The 12,585-nt window shown below is 53.2% G+C and overlaps 1 protein-coding gene across 10 annotated transcripts in view; it reads right to left on the minus strand.

Moving 5' to 3' along the window:
- SHANK2 (SH3 and multiple ankyrin repeat domains 2) overlaps positions 1–12,585 on the minus strand; it is a 552,759-nt gene that overhangs the window by 24,438 nt on the left and 515,736 nt on the right. For all 10 annotated transcript variants that reach the window (XM_059932287.1, XM_059932286.1, XM_059932284.1 and 7 more), the window contains 2 exons: positions 4,190–4,325; positions 3,486–3,566 (listed from right to left, as the gene is read on the minus strand). In XM_059932287.1, coding sequence (XP_059788270.1) covers positions 3,486–3,566; positions 4,190–4,325 — 217 coding nt within the window. The remainder of the gene's footprint in view (positions 1–3,485; positions 3,567–4,189; positions 4,326–12,585) is intronic.

The raw sequence follows: 12,585 nt of genomic DNA on the forward strand, positions 1-12,585 counted from the left end.
GGCTCTCTGGGGGGCAGGGCCAGCCTCGCCCCGTCTCGGGGTGAGAGGGCACGGCGCAGGATTTCCTCCACGACACAGCTTCCAAGAGGGAAGCCAAGCGCCGACGGCACCGACATCATAGATGATGAGCGCTCGTGCCAAAGCAGCAGCTGTTGCCAACGGCCTGTCTCGTGCTTGATCGTCCCAGGAGGCCGTGCGGGAATGGGGGCGGGTGCTCTGACCCCAGCCGACTGTCCCCGGCCTGCGGGCCCTGACGAGTCACACGCCTTCCAAGGGACGGGCCCGCGGGAGCAGCTGGAGGTGCCCGCAGGGCCTGGAGCCGCCCTGGGCCAGCGTGGCCCTCGTGGTGGTCCCGCGCCCCCTGGTGCCCGTGAGCATGGTGTCCGGGGACTAGAGTAGGTCCTCAGGAAATACTCGAGGCGTCTGAGCTCAAACTCGCGTCCAATTTTCTCCACTCTCCGAAGGAAGGTGGGTCCCCCTCTCCAGGACTCTGGCCTGTCCTCTGTGTGCCTCTGCCCTGGCCCAGGCTGGCCGTGCGGAACACGACTTCTGTCCTTTTGTCACAGCCCGGGGTGTTTGGCTGCTGGGGCCCCTGGGGGCAGGCCACATGCGCCCCCCAAGGCTGGGCCGGCTCCGAGTCTGAGCTGCTCCCCCTGACAACAGACTTTCACGGCTAACCCTGTTGTGGCCACGGGGCTCCTGCAGCCCCTGGTGTGGTGCCTCTTCTGGAAGTTATGGTGGACGGAGGGTTCCTGCCAGCTGGCGTTGGCCTTGGATCGAAGGGGGGTTCCGAGGGGAAGGTAATCCCAGGAAACTTCCTGTGCCCTGGGCGTCCACCACGTGGCTGACACAGTGACCCATCCTAGAAAGCCCACTGGGAATTTCCCGGGCAGCCCCTGGGGGTGTGGGGGAGGCCCAGGACTGCTCCAGAGGAGGCTGCGAGGGTTAGCCTGCCTCTGGGGAGACGGTGGGTGAGAGAGGAGGCGCTTCCCGGTGCTCCAGGACCCGCGACCCTGCCCCCAGATACCGCCCTGCTGGGTGCCGAGGCCCGCCTCGCCATCTCAGCGTTTTGGGTACCGTGCTGTCTCAGCGGTAGCGCCTACGGCCTGTGGGAGGGTCACCGCCTGCCCCTGAACGGACAGTGCTGCTTTTAGTCGCTGGGGGAGTCGTCTCCAGCTACTAGGTGAGAAACCCTCCAGATGTGGGCACTGCTGCGGGAGGGGCCGATCGGGGCCCGGCTGCTGGGCACGTGGCGCTGGTGTCTTAGCTGCTCACGGCACAGAGGCTGGGTCCTCCGTCTCCACGCCGGCCGGGGGCAGGGGCAGGGGCAGGGGCAGGGAGCGGCGTGGCCTTGCAGCTGCCCCCAGCTCAAGGGCAGTCTTCCTGCACGTGTAGAGCAGGCCTCCTGGAGAGCGGGGGGTTTTCTGGAGCTGAAGGGAGGCGGCAGCCGCCACCCACGGCAGAGGGCGCTCAGGGGTCCATTTGCTGGGGGCCCTGCTGGCCTGCACCCTGACCAGCAGCCACGGAGGCTGCCTGACCCCCGACCCAGGCAGGCCCGGCTGTGACAGGGCGCGGGGTCCCCACAGTCACGATGACGTGGACACGACTTGGGGAGACGCAGAACACGCTGGGGCATCACAGACAGGAGGGGCGGGGCAGGTGTGACAGACTGAAACGGGACGCGTCCTGGGGCTGGGCCCCCTACAGGACCCCGAGCAGGGAGGAGACAGTACAAGGTCACGGCACGTTCTAGACTCGACGCTGAGGGCCACAGGCGTGCGGGCGGGGGGTGAGACAAGACACCGGGTCGCCCCTTACCCTTCTTCTTCCGGACGGAGGCTTGCAAACAGAAAGGGGAGCGTGAGTCCCGTGGCGGCGGCGCTGCCTCGCTGGGGGCCGACCGCCCCACCGCGCACACCCCTGGCTCTGGGGCACACGCGGGTGGGCAGGGGTGCCCTGTCTATGCTCTCCTGGGACCTGCCGGCAGGTGGCCTGCCTTTTCTGATTTGCCCTCCAGCAAACCTTCCCGCGGGGACAAGGGGCTTTCCTCTCGCTCAGCACCCGCCCCTTCCTGGCACCCCGCCGAACTGGACCGCGTGAGCCGAGGCTGCTCTTAGGAGGGACCTTCACAGCGCCCTGAGCTGCGCCCCCTTGAAGGTGACCTGCCTGTGGGTCCTCCTGGGGGGAGCCCGCGTGGCACATGCTGCCTGGCCTTAGAGAAGCACGGGTGAATTCACACTGTCATCCCCGTTGGGGGCTGGGCCAGGCCTGGGGTTCAGGGGGCGTTTCCTGGAGGGTCTTGTTTGGACAGACAAGGTGTGGGCAAGGAGGGGCCAGAGGAAAGGGGCTCTGGGCGAACTAGTGGCTCTGGGTGGAGGTGGGCAGCCCCACAGCAGTGCTGCCCTTTTCTAGAAGACCTAGGTCTCCAGCTGAGCTGCAGATTCTAGACCCAGGACACAGTGACAGGCGAGGGGGCCCTTGCTGGGAGACGGCCTGGGCCTGGGGAGGACAGGGTGTGGGAGACCCTCCCAAAGGAGCTGCAAGGGAGAAGGGGCCGCTCTGTACTTTTCTGGAGGAAGGGCCAAAGGAAAGGGTCTCCCCCTGAAGGCTGGGACCAGGTGGCAGCGACAGCAGGTGGCAGACCAGTGAGGATGCTGGGACTCCCAGCCCCCGGACCAGCTGGGCCTGACGATCTGTTTTGTGCCCCCATAACCTGCCCTGGGCAGAGCTCACAGAGGCTTCCCCTCCCTGCCCACCGATCTCTCAGCGGAGAAAGCTGTCAGTCCACTCGCCCGCTCCCGTGTGGTCAGAGCGACCTCCTCCTGGAGGTGTCCCTGGGCGCCGTGGTGACACCCCGGTGTGACGTTTAACCAGCGCCCGGAGCCATCCCTCTTCATCAGCCACATGGCCGCTAGACCCAGGGCTCACGCTGCTCTGCACATCCTTCCCCAGGCCACGTGGTGGGGTCCAATGGCCACAGCCCTCTGTCCTTTGCAGTCCTTCCGAGAAGGCACCAGGACCTCCCTCCACTTGGCCGGCAGCCCACCAGGCCCGCCAACCCCACTGCTCTCTATGCCAGACGCCAGGGCTGCGGCTTTCTGGTCTGAGCCACACACGGGGGGGAAGATTTCGGGGGGCACCCTAGACAGCAGGGGGGCTGCTTGGGGGGGCCACAGTGGGGCAGCTTACCTTTATCCACTAGTGAGAGGCCCAAAAATTCAAAACAAAACAATGTTAGACGAACCAAAAAGAGGTTAGGCGAAACTACTAACCACCCCCGAAGCCGGCAGGACCCCAGCGGGCCAGCGTGGGAGCGCCGCACATGGGGGCGTTTCCTGACCCCTTTCCGGGTGTCGGGGCCAGGAGAGGGGCGAGCGAGCAAGCAGAGGGCCATGCAGAGGCTGGGGCTTCGCCAAGGCCGGCCCACTGGCGTGCTGGGTGCTGGTGACAGCGCAGGGCTGGGGCGGGCCGGACGTGGCACTTACCGAGCTCCTCCAGCTCCGAAGTCATGGACTTGGAGCGCAGGGTGAGGGCCGTGGTCGGAGCACGCTTTGGAGGTGGAGGAGCTTGAGGGGCAGACAGGAGAGATGGAGGTGAGAGCCGGGCCCCAGTGCCGCCACCCCCCTGCCCCTTCCAGAACAAACGGCAGGTAGGGCCCCTGAACCTCCTGGGAAGGCTGAGATGGGGCCTCCCCCAGGGTGGGGAAGCTGGCAGTGGTCACGGCAGTGCTGAAATACCGGAGGTCCCGACGTGTTTCTCCAGTCTCTTTCCTGCCAGGGAGTGGCTCTGGCCTGCTCCCGGCGCCCCTCTGCAGGCCTTGCTCAGCCCCAGTGTCCCCCAGCTGTGACCTCCCTTGGGAAGGAGGGTGGCCCTGAGGACCTCTCCGTTCCATGGGCCCAGGCTGCGTGCCATCACAGTGACCGATGCAGGTCAGTTTGGAGCGGGAGCCCCCAGGCCCCTGTCTGCTGAACACAGCCCTGGCCTGAGGCTGCCACTACCTGTGGGCAAGCCCGAGTCCCCTCCTAACCTCCCTTTCTGACTTGTTTCCTACTCTGGGGCAGGGGGAACGGGACACCCCCCAGTGGCAGGAGATGGGGCACACCCCGCAAGCGCCTGAGCACAGGGGGCTGGGGGGAAGAGCCTTGCCCCCCACCCATCCCTCGGGCAGGGCTGGCGGCTGGGAGGGCACCTTTCTTCCTGGCGGTGTCGTCTGGGTCGAGATTCCTGGTTACCGTGACCACCTTGAGGACGAGGTGATTCCCTCCCTGGCGGATCATGTTCACCACCTGCCGGTGGCCGACCTTCACGACATTCTCGTCGTTAACCTGTGGGTAGAGGGGGCAGGGCGGTGAGCTACCGGGAACCCAGCGCCCGGCCGGAGGGGGGCACACGTGGGCAGGCCCCGCGGGAGCGAAGGTGCCTTCGGGGAAACTGAGCAGAGGCCACGCGGCCGGGAGGGTGAGGCCGGGCCTCCTGCAGCCCAGAGCTGGGCACCGGCCGGGGCCGCTTTCCGGGAGTGAATGTCCCTGCGGCTGCCGCGAGGAAGGCAGACCGGGCTCGGAGCGGGGAGAGCGAGCTTCCCCCGAGCTACGTACGCCTCCCTTGATGGCCCAGCCCCCATCCCCTCCCAGGTGGGCTCTGGCACCTGCTGTCCCCACAGCTCCTGGTGTGAGTGCTGGGCATGGAGGACGGCACAGAGAGCAAACCCACAGGAGGGCGGAGTTCATGACCACTCCAAGCGCGGTCTTCGAGGAAAGAAAACTGCCCTGATGATCGAGAACTGATAAGCACCTGAAACCCTGCCCAGGCTTGTGATTGCCAGTGCACGTTTTGCTGTACTTCTTTCTCTTGCTGTGGATTCCTTAAAAACCATCAAAGTGCAATGTAGCCACAAACAAGAGTCAGCAAGGTTTGGTGAGTCTTCACAAATCCAACACCCCATCTCGGACGCACCAGGTGCCCGGCTCTGACGACCAGGACCCAGGCAAGCGGGTCTGATCACCTCTGCGGGCCTCTTCCAGGCCAGCTCAGCCTGCTTCACCCCAGCTCTCCAGGGGCCCGGGAACCCCTTCAGGCCTGGACGGGCAAACCAGACAGCTGGCCACCGGGGAAGGGCGGTCCAGGAGGCTGCCTGGGAGGGGGAGACGCACCTGATTCCGGGCGGCAGCCGCAGTCTTTGCAGTGACTCCTAGCGGCTCTCCTTTTCACTGATTTTCTCAGGGTGTGATTAGGGAGCCAGGTGAATTCAGGAAGTAAAGAAGTTGGGTGGAGGGAGAGGGTGGTGGAGAGTTGGGCCAGGAGAGGGGACGGTTGTCCCCGAGCTTGCCAGGGTGGAAGCAACGGGCCCAACTCAGCCAGACCGCGGATACCCGGGACACGCAATCCGAGGCACACGGATCTCCCTCTCTCTGCGTCTCTCCTCCCACAAGTGCGCTGAGACGGCAGTGCTCATTCATTCATTCCAGCCACCACTCTTGCTCTGAGGGCCCACTAAACCCAGGAGGTACAGGGGGTGGACGGTCCGTCCCCACCCTCCGGGGGCTTACATTCTCATGGGGGAGTCGGACGGCACGGGAGTCAATGAGCAGATGTCATCTCAGCTGTGCTGAGTGCCGCCAGAGATAGCAGAGCCGGCAAGAGAGAGGGGCAGGCGCTGTGCACAGGCGCTGGGTTGTGGTGATGGGGCACTGGACAGCCCGCGCAGCCAGGGCCGAGCGCTGAGGCGAGCACGAGCCCGGCACGTTCCTGGGACAGCAAGATGGCCAGGGGGCCAGAGCAGTGTGAACCCAGCGAGGAGGGGGTAGAAGAAAAGCCTGGGTTCTGAGAGGCCCAAGGCCCAATCAGCAGAGCCTCGAGTGCCAGCTGAGACCTTAGGTTTTGAGCATGAGAGGGATGTGGCCGATTGATGTTTCAGGAGCGTCAGTCACTCGGGATGGGAGGAGGGGGTGGGGCAGAGGCAGAGAGGGCAGAACCCAGGCTGGGAGCATGGGCGCTTGGACCGGAAGGGGTTAGGAGGGGTGGGGAGACCCGGTCAGGTCTGGAACCACGGGACACAGCGACGTGGGTTGTGTGGGACGGAGCTGCCCGAGGCCCTGGTGAGATGCCTGCAGCACGGACGGCCCCCGGCCGCCCACCCGCCAGGCCTCGGCGGCCAGCCCGGTGCGAGGAGGGCAGACCAAGAGGAGGACCGCACCCTGCCGCCGTCGGGCGGGCCCCTGCCCTATTCGTGATGGGTCAGTGCAGGCATGGGGAGGGGCTCAAGGACCCCCAAGGACGAGCGCGACACCTGCTCCAGACAGAAGGACCAGCTTCTTGAGCCCACAGTGGGTAGCAGCCCCTGCCACAGAGCCCACCCTGACCGTGGGCCCCTCATGCCCTTCTTTCCCCTTCCATCTCCCCTCAGCCACACCTAGCTTAAGTTCACACGCTGCTTTGCAAGTAAAGAAGCTCTGGATGAAGTCCGGCCCCCAGAGCAAGAAGCACACCGAGGCCAGAGCTGCGGGCTGCGTGGGCTTTTGGGGATCAGCTGCCGCTGCACAGGGGGCACTTGGGCAGTGACAGCATGGAGGTGTCAGGTGGCTGTGCTGTGACGCATATGAATACCCTCCTCCAAGAAGGCACAGAAACACCGGCAACACAATTCAACCTGGAATCAGCAAGCCCATGACCAGCGAGGCAGGATGGGCACATGCAGCTCCATTCTCCTTCCAGCACAGAGGACAGAAGAGCAAAGAGCAGAGCTGCACTTTAGTTTCCCAGCCTTTTAACAAACTGAAACTTCAGTTTAACCAGAACGGGACTGTGGAGCCCGCTACCATCCTTAAAGCAGATGCTCCACATTGCTCATGTGGTGACAGGAACCTCAGAGACTGAGTAAGTTAAATGCTTGCTGCAGTTTCCTCAATTGCCCACTGAACTTTCATGGTCCCTCAAAAAAAACAAAAACAAAAACCCCAAAACAAACACACACCACACTGGGCCTACAATTCTGGCGTGCTGCCACCAGGAGGCGTGTGCCTTAATCACCCACCACATTTACAGGTTAAGCCAAGTCCTGAAGATCACAGCCTTGGAGCAGATCTAGTTACCTGTAAGAGGGAGTGCCATTCTCTTCATCACATCATTCTTACATACAGACATGGTGCGATTTACGCAGGGAGTAAAGCGTGGCCACATCCTGGCAGAGGGCAAGAATACCAGCCTGGCCACCACCTCGGTTCAGGGAATTTCTGCCTTCCTTTACACACTTTCGTATCTTTCTAAATAATTCTCTAATTTCACTTAAATTGTTGCTTGAAATATCAACCTTGTATGTGTACATAGTTTAAAGAGGCAGAATTCTACAAGGCTTGTTACAAAGCCAACAGGACCTCACCACCTAGCCCCACTTCCCATTCCCGAAGCCTTCAACCAATTCTTTCTATATCCATCACTGCATCTCTCACCATGCTGCTACTTGATGCTTTAATTTTAGGTATCATCTGCTGACACACCACTACTGAAAATGATGATCTAGCTCAGCATTCTCAGCTGTGGCACTACTGCAATTTTGGACCAATCAATTCTTTGTTCGGGTGTGCACTGCAGGATATTCAGCTGCATCCCTGCGTTCTACCCACCAGGTCCAGCAATCCACTCCCCCACAAAGTGACAACCAAGAATGTCTCTAGCCATTGCCAGTCGTCCTCTGGGAGGTCGAAGTCACCCTCAGCTGAGGCTGAGAACTACGAACTTAGCTCTTTTTCTTCATCCCCCGTACCACCACTTTTCCAGGACTTCCATCCTCAGGTGCTGATAGTTACGTAGTAGTTTTAACCAGATCAACATTCAGGATTTACGTCATGATTATGTAACATCTGGCTACAGGTAAACCACATGGTATACTATGATTACTTTGCCTTTTCCAGTGCGTTTTGTTTTCCCTGGAGTGAAATAATTTTCTGATGTCTTTAGACTGGTTTAATTTTCTGTGTACTTAATAGTAATTGAAGTCCAAACACTTCCTTAATTATGTAAATCTCTTTTCAAAATCTTCAGGTACATTGGATGTCTTGTTAAGTTTGTCTTCTTGAACAAATCACTCCTGAAGACTTCTCTAACACTGTGAGTTCAGTGTTCTCTTGGCCTGTTTCCCCATTACTGTACCCCTAGGATTCCTTCTGATTCTGTCTTGTGTTGCATCTTCTGAACCCTAGACCACATGTATGTATTTATTTGATTCAAAACCTCATTTTTGGTAGAGGACATTCTCCAGTAGTTTTCCAATAAAAGGAGTTTGGGAGGTGATTTTTGTGAGACATTGTCTATTTGAAAATGGCTTTATCTGCACACTTAAATAGTAGTTTGCCTGGGTATAAAATTTGAGGTTGGTGGGTAAGGTAAAGTAAGCTCCTAAGACTAACTCTTCTGCAGGTAATAACTGTAAAGTCTGGACAGAATATAGTCCCTCATCCTCAAACCCAAACTAACAAAAACAGTTCCCTGAAATCTCTGGAACATGAACAAAGGTGGGCAGACTTTGGGTGGGAGTGGAAAATCGGAAGCTTTGGGCCATGGACACAGAGTGGTGTGAGTTACCTCATGCTCTGGTAGAAACGGCAGCCTTTCTGGTTTGAGAAATCAGAGGACAGAGCCCTTTGTGTCCACAGCTGCCAAAGTGAGGGGAGAATTCCAGAGAGGAGAGAGCCAGAGAAGAGTAGTTCCGTGCTCTGTGTGTAAACTCTTCCCAAGTCTGTGGGTGACATCTGAACCATGTGTGCACAGGGCCAACTCAAAATAGCTTGCAGATAAGGCTAAAACACCTGAACTGATATTTGAGCAGCTGCCACAGCAGGCTAGACAGTTTGCAGCTTGAGTCTAACCAAGGTAGTTGTCAACTAAAACGAAAACATCAGCACTCAGGCAAGAACTGTAACAATCTAGAGTTGCCGCAGCATAACATTCACAATATTCAGGATACAATACAAACTTACCTGATGAATCCACAGATGACCAAGGTGTTGGGATTATTAGACGAGGACTTTAAAGCAGCTATTATAACAATATTCAATTGGGTAAAGGAAAATATTCTCTTACTGCATGAAAAATAGGAAATATCTCAGCAAAGAAAAAAAAAAACATGAGAAACGTTAGAGCTAAAAAAATACAGTATCTGAAATTTAAAAAATCACTGGATGGGTTTAATAGCAGAATGGATATGACAGCTCAAAGAGTGAACTTCAGTACAGAAACAGGACTTATCCAATATGGAGAGAGAAAAGATTTTCAAACGTGAACAGTGTTAAGGACTTGCGGGACAATGTCAGAAGGTCTTAGAGGCCCAGAAGGAGAGAATAATCAGAGTCCCAGAAGAGAGAGAGAAAATGGGTCAGAAAATATGATGGCTGAAAAGTTCCCCAGTTATGTGAAGGACATTAATGTACAGATTCAAGAAGCTCAGTAATTCCCAAATAAGATAAATACCAAGAATATCATGCCTAGGCACATTATAGTCAATCTGCTGAAAGCCAGAGAAATCTTAAAGCAGCCAGAGAAGGACATATTACTTACATAGGAACCGTGATTTGAACTATTGTGGACCTCACATCAGAAACCATGGAGACAAGAAGAGCCTGGAACAGCATTTTAAAACTAAAAGTAAAATAATCGTCAACCTAGAATTCTATAACCACTGAAAATATAAAGAAGGAAGGCAAAATAAAGACCTTTGTAAATAAATGATAACCAAGAGAATTTGTTGCCAGCAGACCTGTACTACAAATAATGCTAAAGGAAGTTCTTTAAGCTGGAGGAAAATGATGAAGAATCTTTAGAAGGCATGAAGGATGTGAGAAATGATAAATGCCTGGGCAAAACATAAAAGATTATTTTCATTCTCATTAAAAAATAGATATGACTGTTTTAGGCAGAAATGCTGTTGTTTTGTGGGGTTTATAACGTGAGTAGATGCAATACCTTAGACAGATGTAGCATAAAGGAAGTCAGGAGTGAGGCAGATACACCTGTACGGCTGCCAAGTTTTTATACTTCACGTGAAGTGTGCAGTGTGAATTCTAAGGGGACGGAAGAGTTAAGGATGTGTACTGTAATCCTAGAGCCACGACTAAAGAGAATGTAAAGAACTACAGCTAAAAGCAGATAAAATGGAGTTCTAAAAATAGTCAGATAATCCAAAATAAAGCAGCAAAGGGAGAACAGAGGAAATCTGAAGAGAAACAGAAACCAAACTTGTACACCTATGCTGAACAGTGTCAATGATTAAATTAATGGGATAAAGCTCCAGTTAAAAAGCAGAAACTATAAAAACAGAGTTAAAAAAAGACCTAAATATGCTGTTTGTGCACTTGACACAGAGAGACTGAAGGTAAATCAATGGAAAAAGGATTCCCCATAGATGGAGTGGCTGTATTAATATCTGACAAAATAGACTTCATCCACTTTGCAAAACAGTTTGGCAGTTCCTCAAAAAGTTAAACAACTCTACTCCAAGTATATTCCCAAGACAACTGAAAACATATGCTTACACAAATACCTTTACACAGAAGTTCATAATGGCATTATTCGTAGTAGCCAAAAAGGGGGCTGGAGGAATGAGCCCCTTGATGGGCATGAGATTCCTTTCTGGAGTGACAAAGTGTTCTAAAATTAGACTAGTGATGGTTGCACAACCCTGAATATATTAAAATCCACTGGACTGTGTCATTCAAGAGCTTGAAATTTTATGGTATGTAATTTATCTATCAACAAAGCTGGAAAAAAATAGACTTAAGGAAAAGAGCATTACCAGAAATAAAATGGGATATTTCATAATGATACAAGAGGTCATTCATAAGGAGGACATAACAGTCATAAACATTTATGCAGCTAATAACAGAGCCTCAATATAATGAAGCCAGATTTGACAGAATTAAAGAAATAGGCAACTCTGCAAACATAGTAGGAAATTTTAATGCCCCTGTCTCAAATTGATGAAACAGCTAGACAAAAAATCAAAAAAGACTGCCCCCCTGCCCCCAAGATGGAGAAGGAACATATTTTCCTTGGTCCAGGTTTTCTGAAATTTGCTGATGTGCCTTGGTGTGTCTCTGTTTTCATCTCTTATACTGGGTACTCATGAATCCCTTTCCATCAGGAAACTTGCATTCCTCCATTCTAGAAAGTTCCCTTCAGTTATTTCCTGAACATTTCTTTCGTTTTCTCTCTCTCTCTCTTTAAAAAAAATTTGGCCTCACTGCGCAGCATGCGGGATCTTAGTTCCTCAACCAGGGATCAAACCAGTGCCCCCTGCAGTGGAAGCACCGAGTTTTAACCACTGGACCGCCAGGGAAGTCCCTCATTTTCTCTTTGAGGTACACTTATTTAGCACATGGTGGAACTTCTGGACTGGCCCTCTAATTATATTTCCTCTCCAACTTTCCACATCTCTTTCTGGGAGATTCTTTTCAATTTATCTTTCAATCTGTCCATCAAAATGTTCATATCTGCTATATTTTTAATTTCAAGAGCTCTTATTTTGTTCTCTGTTAGTTTAAAAAAGAGCATTTTGTCCTTATTGTCAGGATGCAATATCTTCTTTTATCTCACTCATCATATTAATAATGTCTTTTCATAATCTTACTCTCCCTGCATAGTCTGTTTCCTCCTTTTTTTCCTCCACAGTATGTTTGTTTTGGGCTTTCTCTTTCATATTAATTCTTTCATCAATGTCATATTTAAGGAAGACCCCTAAAGAGCTGATTTCTGTCCCAGCCAGTTATTTTGTGAATACTGACAAACTGATCCTAAACTTTACATGGAAAGGCAAAAGACCCAAAATAGCTAAGGCAGTATTGAAGAAGTACAAAGTCAGGTGCCTGACATTGCCTGACTTCAAGACTTACTACAGAACTTCACTAATCAAGTATTGGTGAAAGAATAGACAGATCAACAGAATAAAACAGATAGCCCAGAAATAGACCCACACAAATACAGTAACTGATCTTTGACAAAGGAGCAAAGGCAATTCAATGGACAAAAGATAATCTTTTTAACAATGGTGCTGGAACAATGGGACAGCCACATGCAAAAAAAAAAAAAAAAAAAAAATAGAAACTAGACACAGACCTTACACCTTTCACACAAATTAACCCCAAATGGGTCACAGACCTAAAGGTAAAACACGAAATTATAAGACTTCTGGAAGATAATGTAAAAGAAAATCTAGGTGACCTTGTGTAGCAATGACTTCTTAGATAAAACACCAGAAGCACTATCCATAAAAGAAAAAATTGATAAACAGTCCATTAAAATTAAAAACTGCTCTGCAAAATACACTGTCAAGAGAATGAGAAGACAATACACGGATGGGGAGAGAATTTTTGCAAAACACGTATCAGATAAAGGACCAGCGTCCAAAATACACAAAGAACTCTTAAAACAAGAAAACAAACAACCCAAATAAAAATTGGGCAAAAGATCTGGATATCTCACCAAAAAAGATATACAGATGATCAATATCCTATGTCATTAGGGAAATGCAAATTAAAACAACAATGAGATACCACTACACACCTACTAGAGTAGCCAAAATCCAGACCACTGACAACA

The sequence above is a fragment of the Balaenoptera ricei genome, chromosome 8 (genome assembly GCF_028023285.1).
Source record: "Balaenoptera ricei isolate mBalRic1 chromosome 8, mBalRic1.hap2, whole genome shotgun sequence".
Taxonomy (NCBI): domain Eukaryota; kingdom Metazoa; phylum Chordata; class Mammalia; order Artiodactyla; family Balaenopteridae; genus Balaenoptera; species Balaenoptera ricei.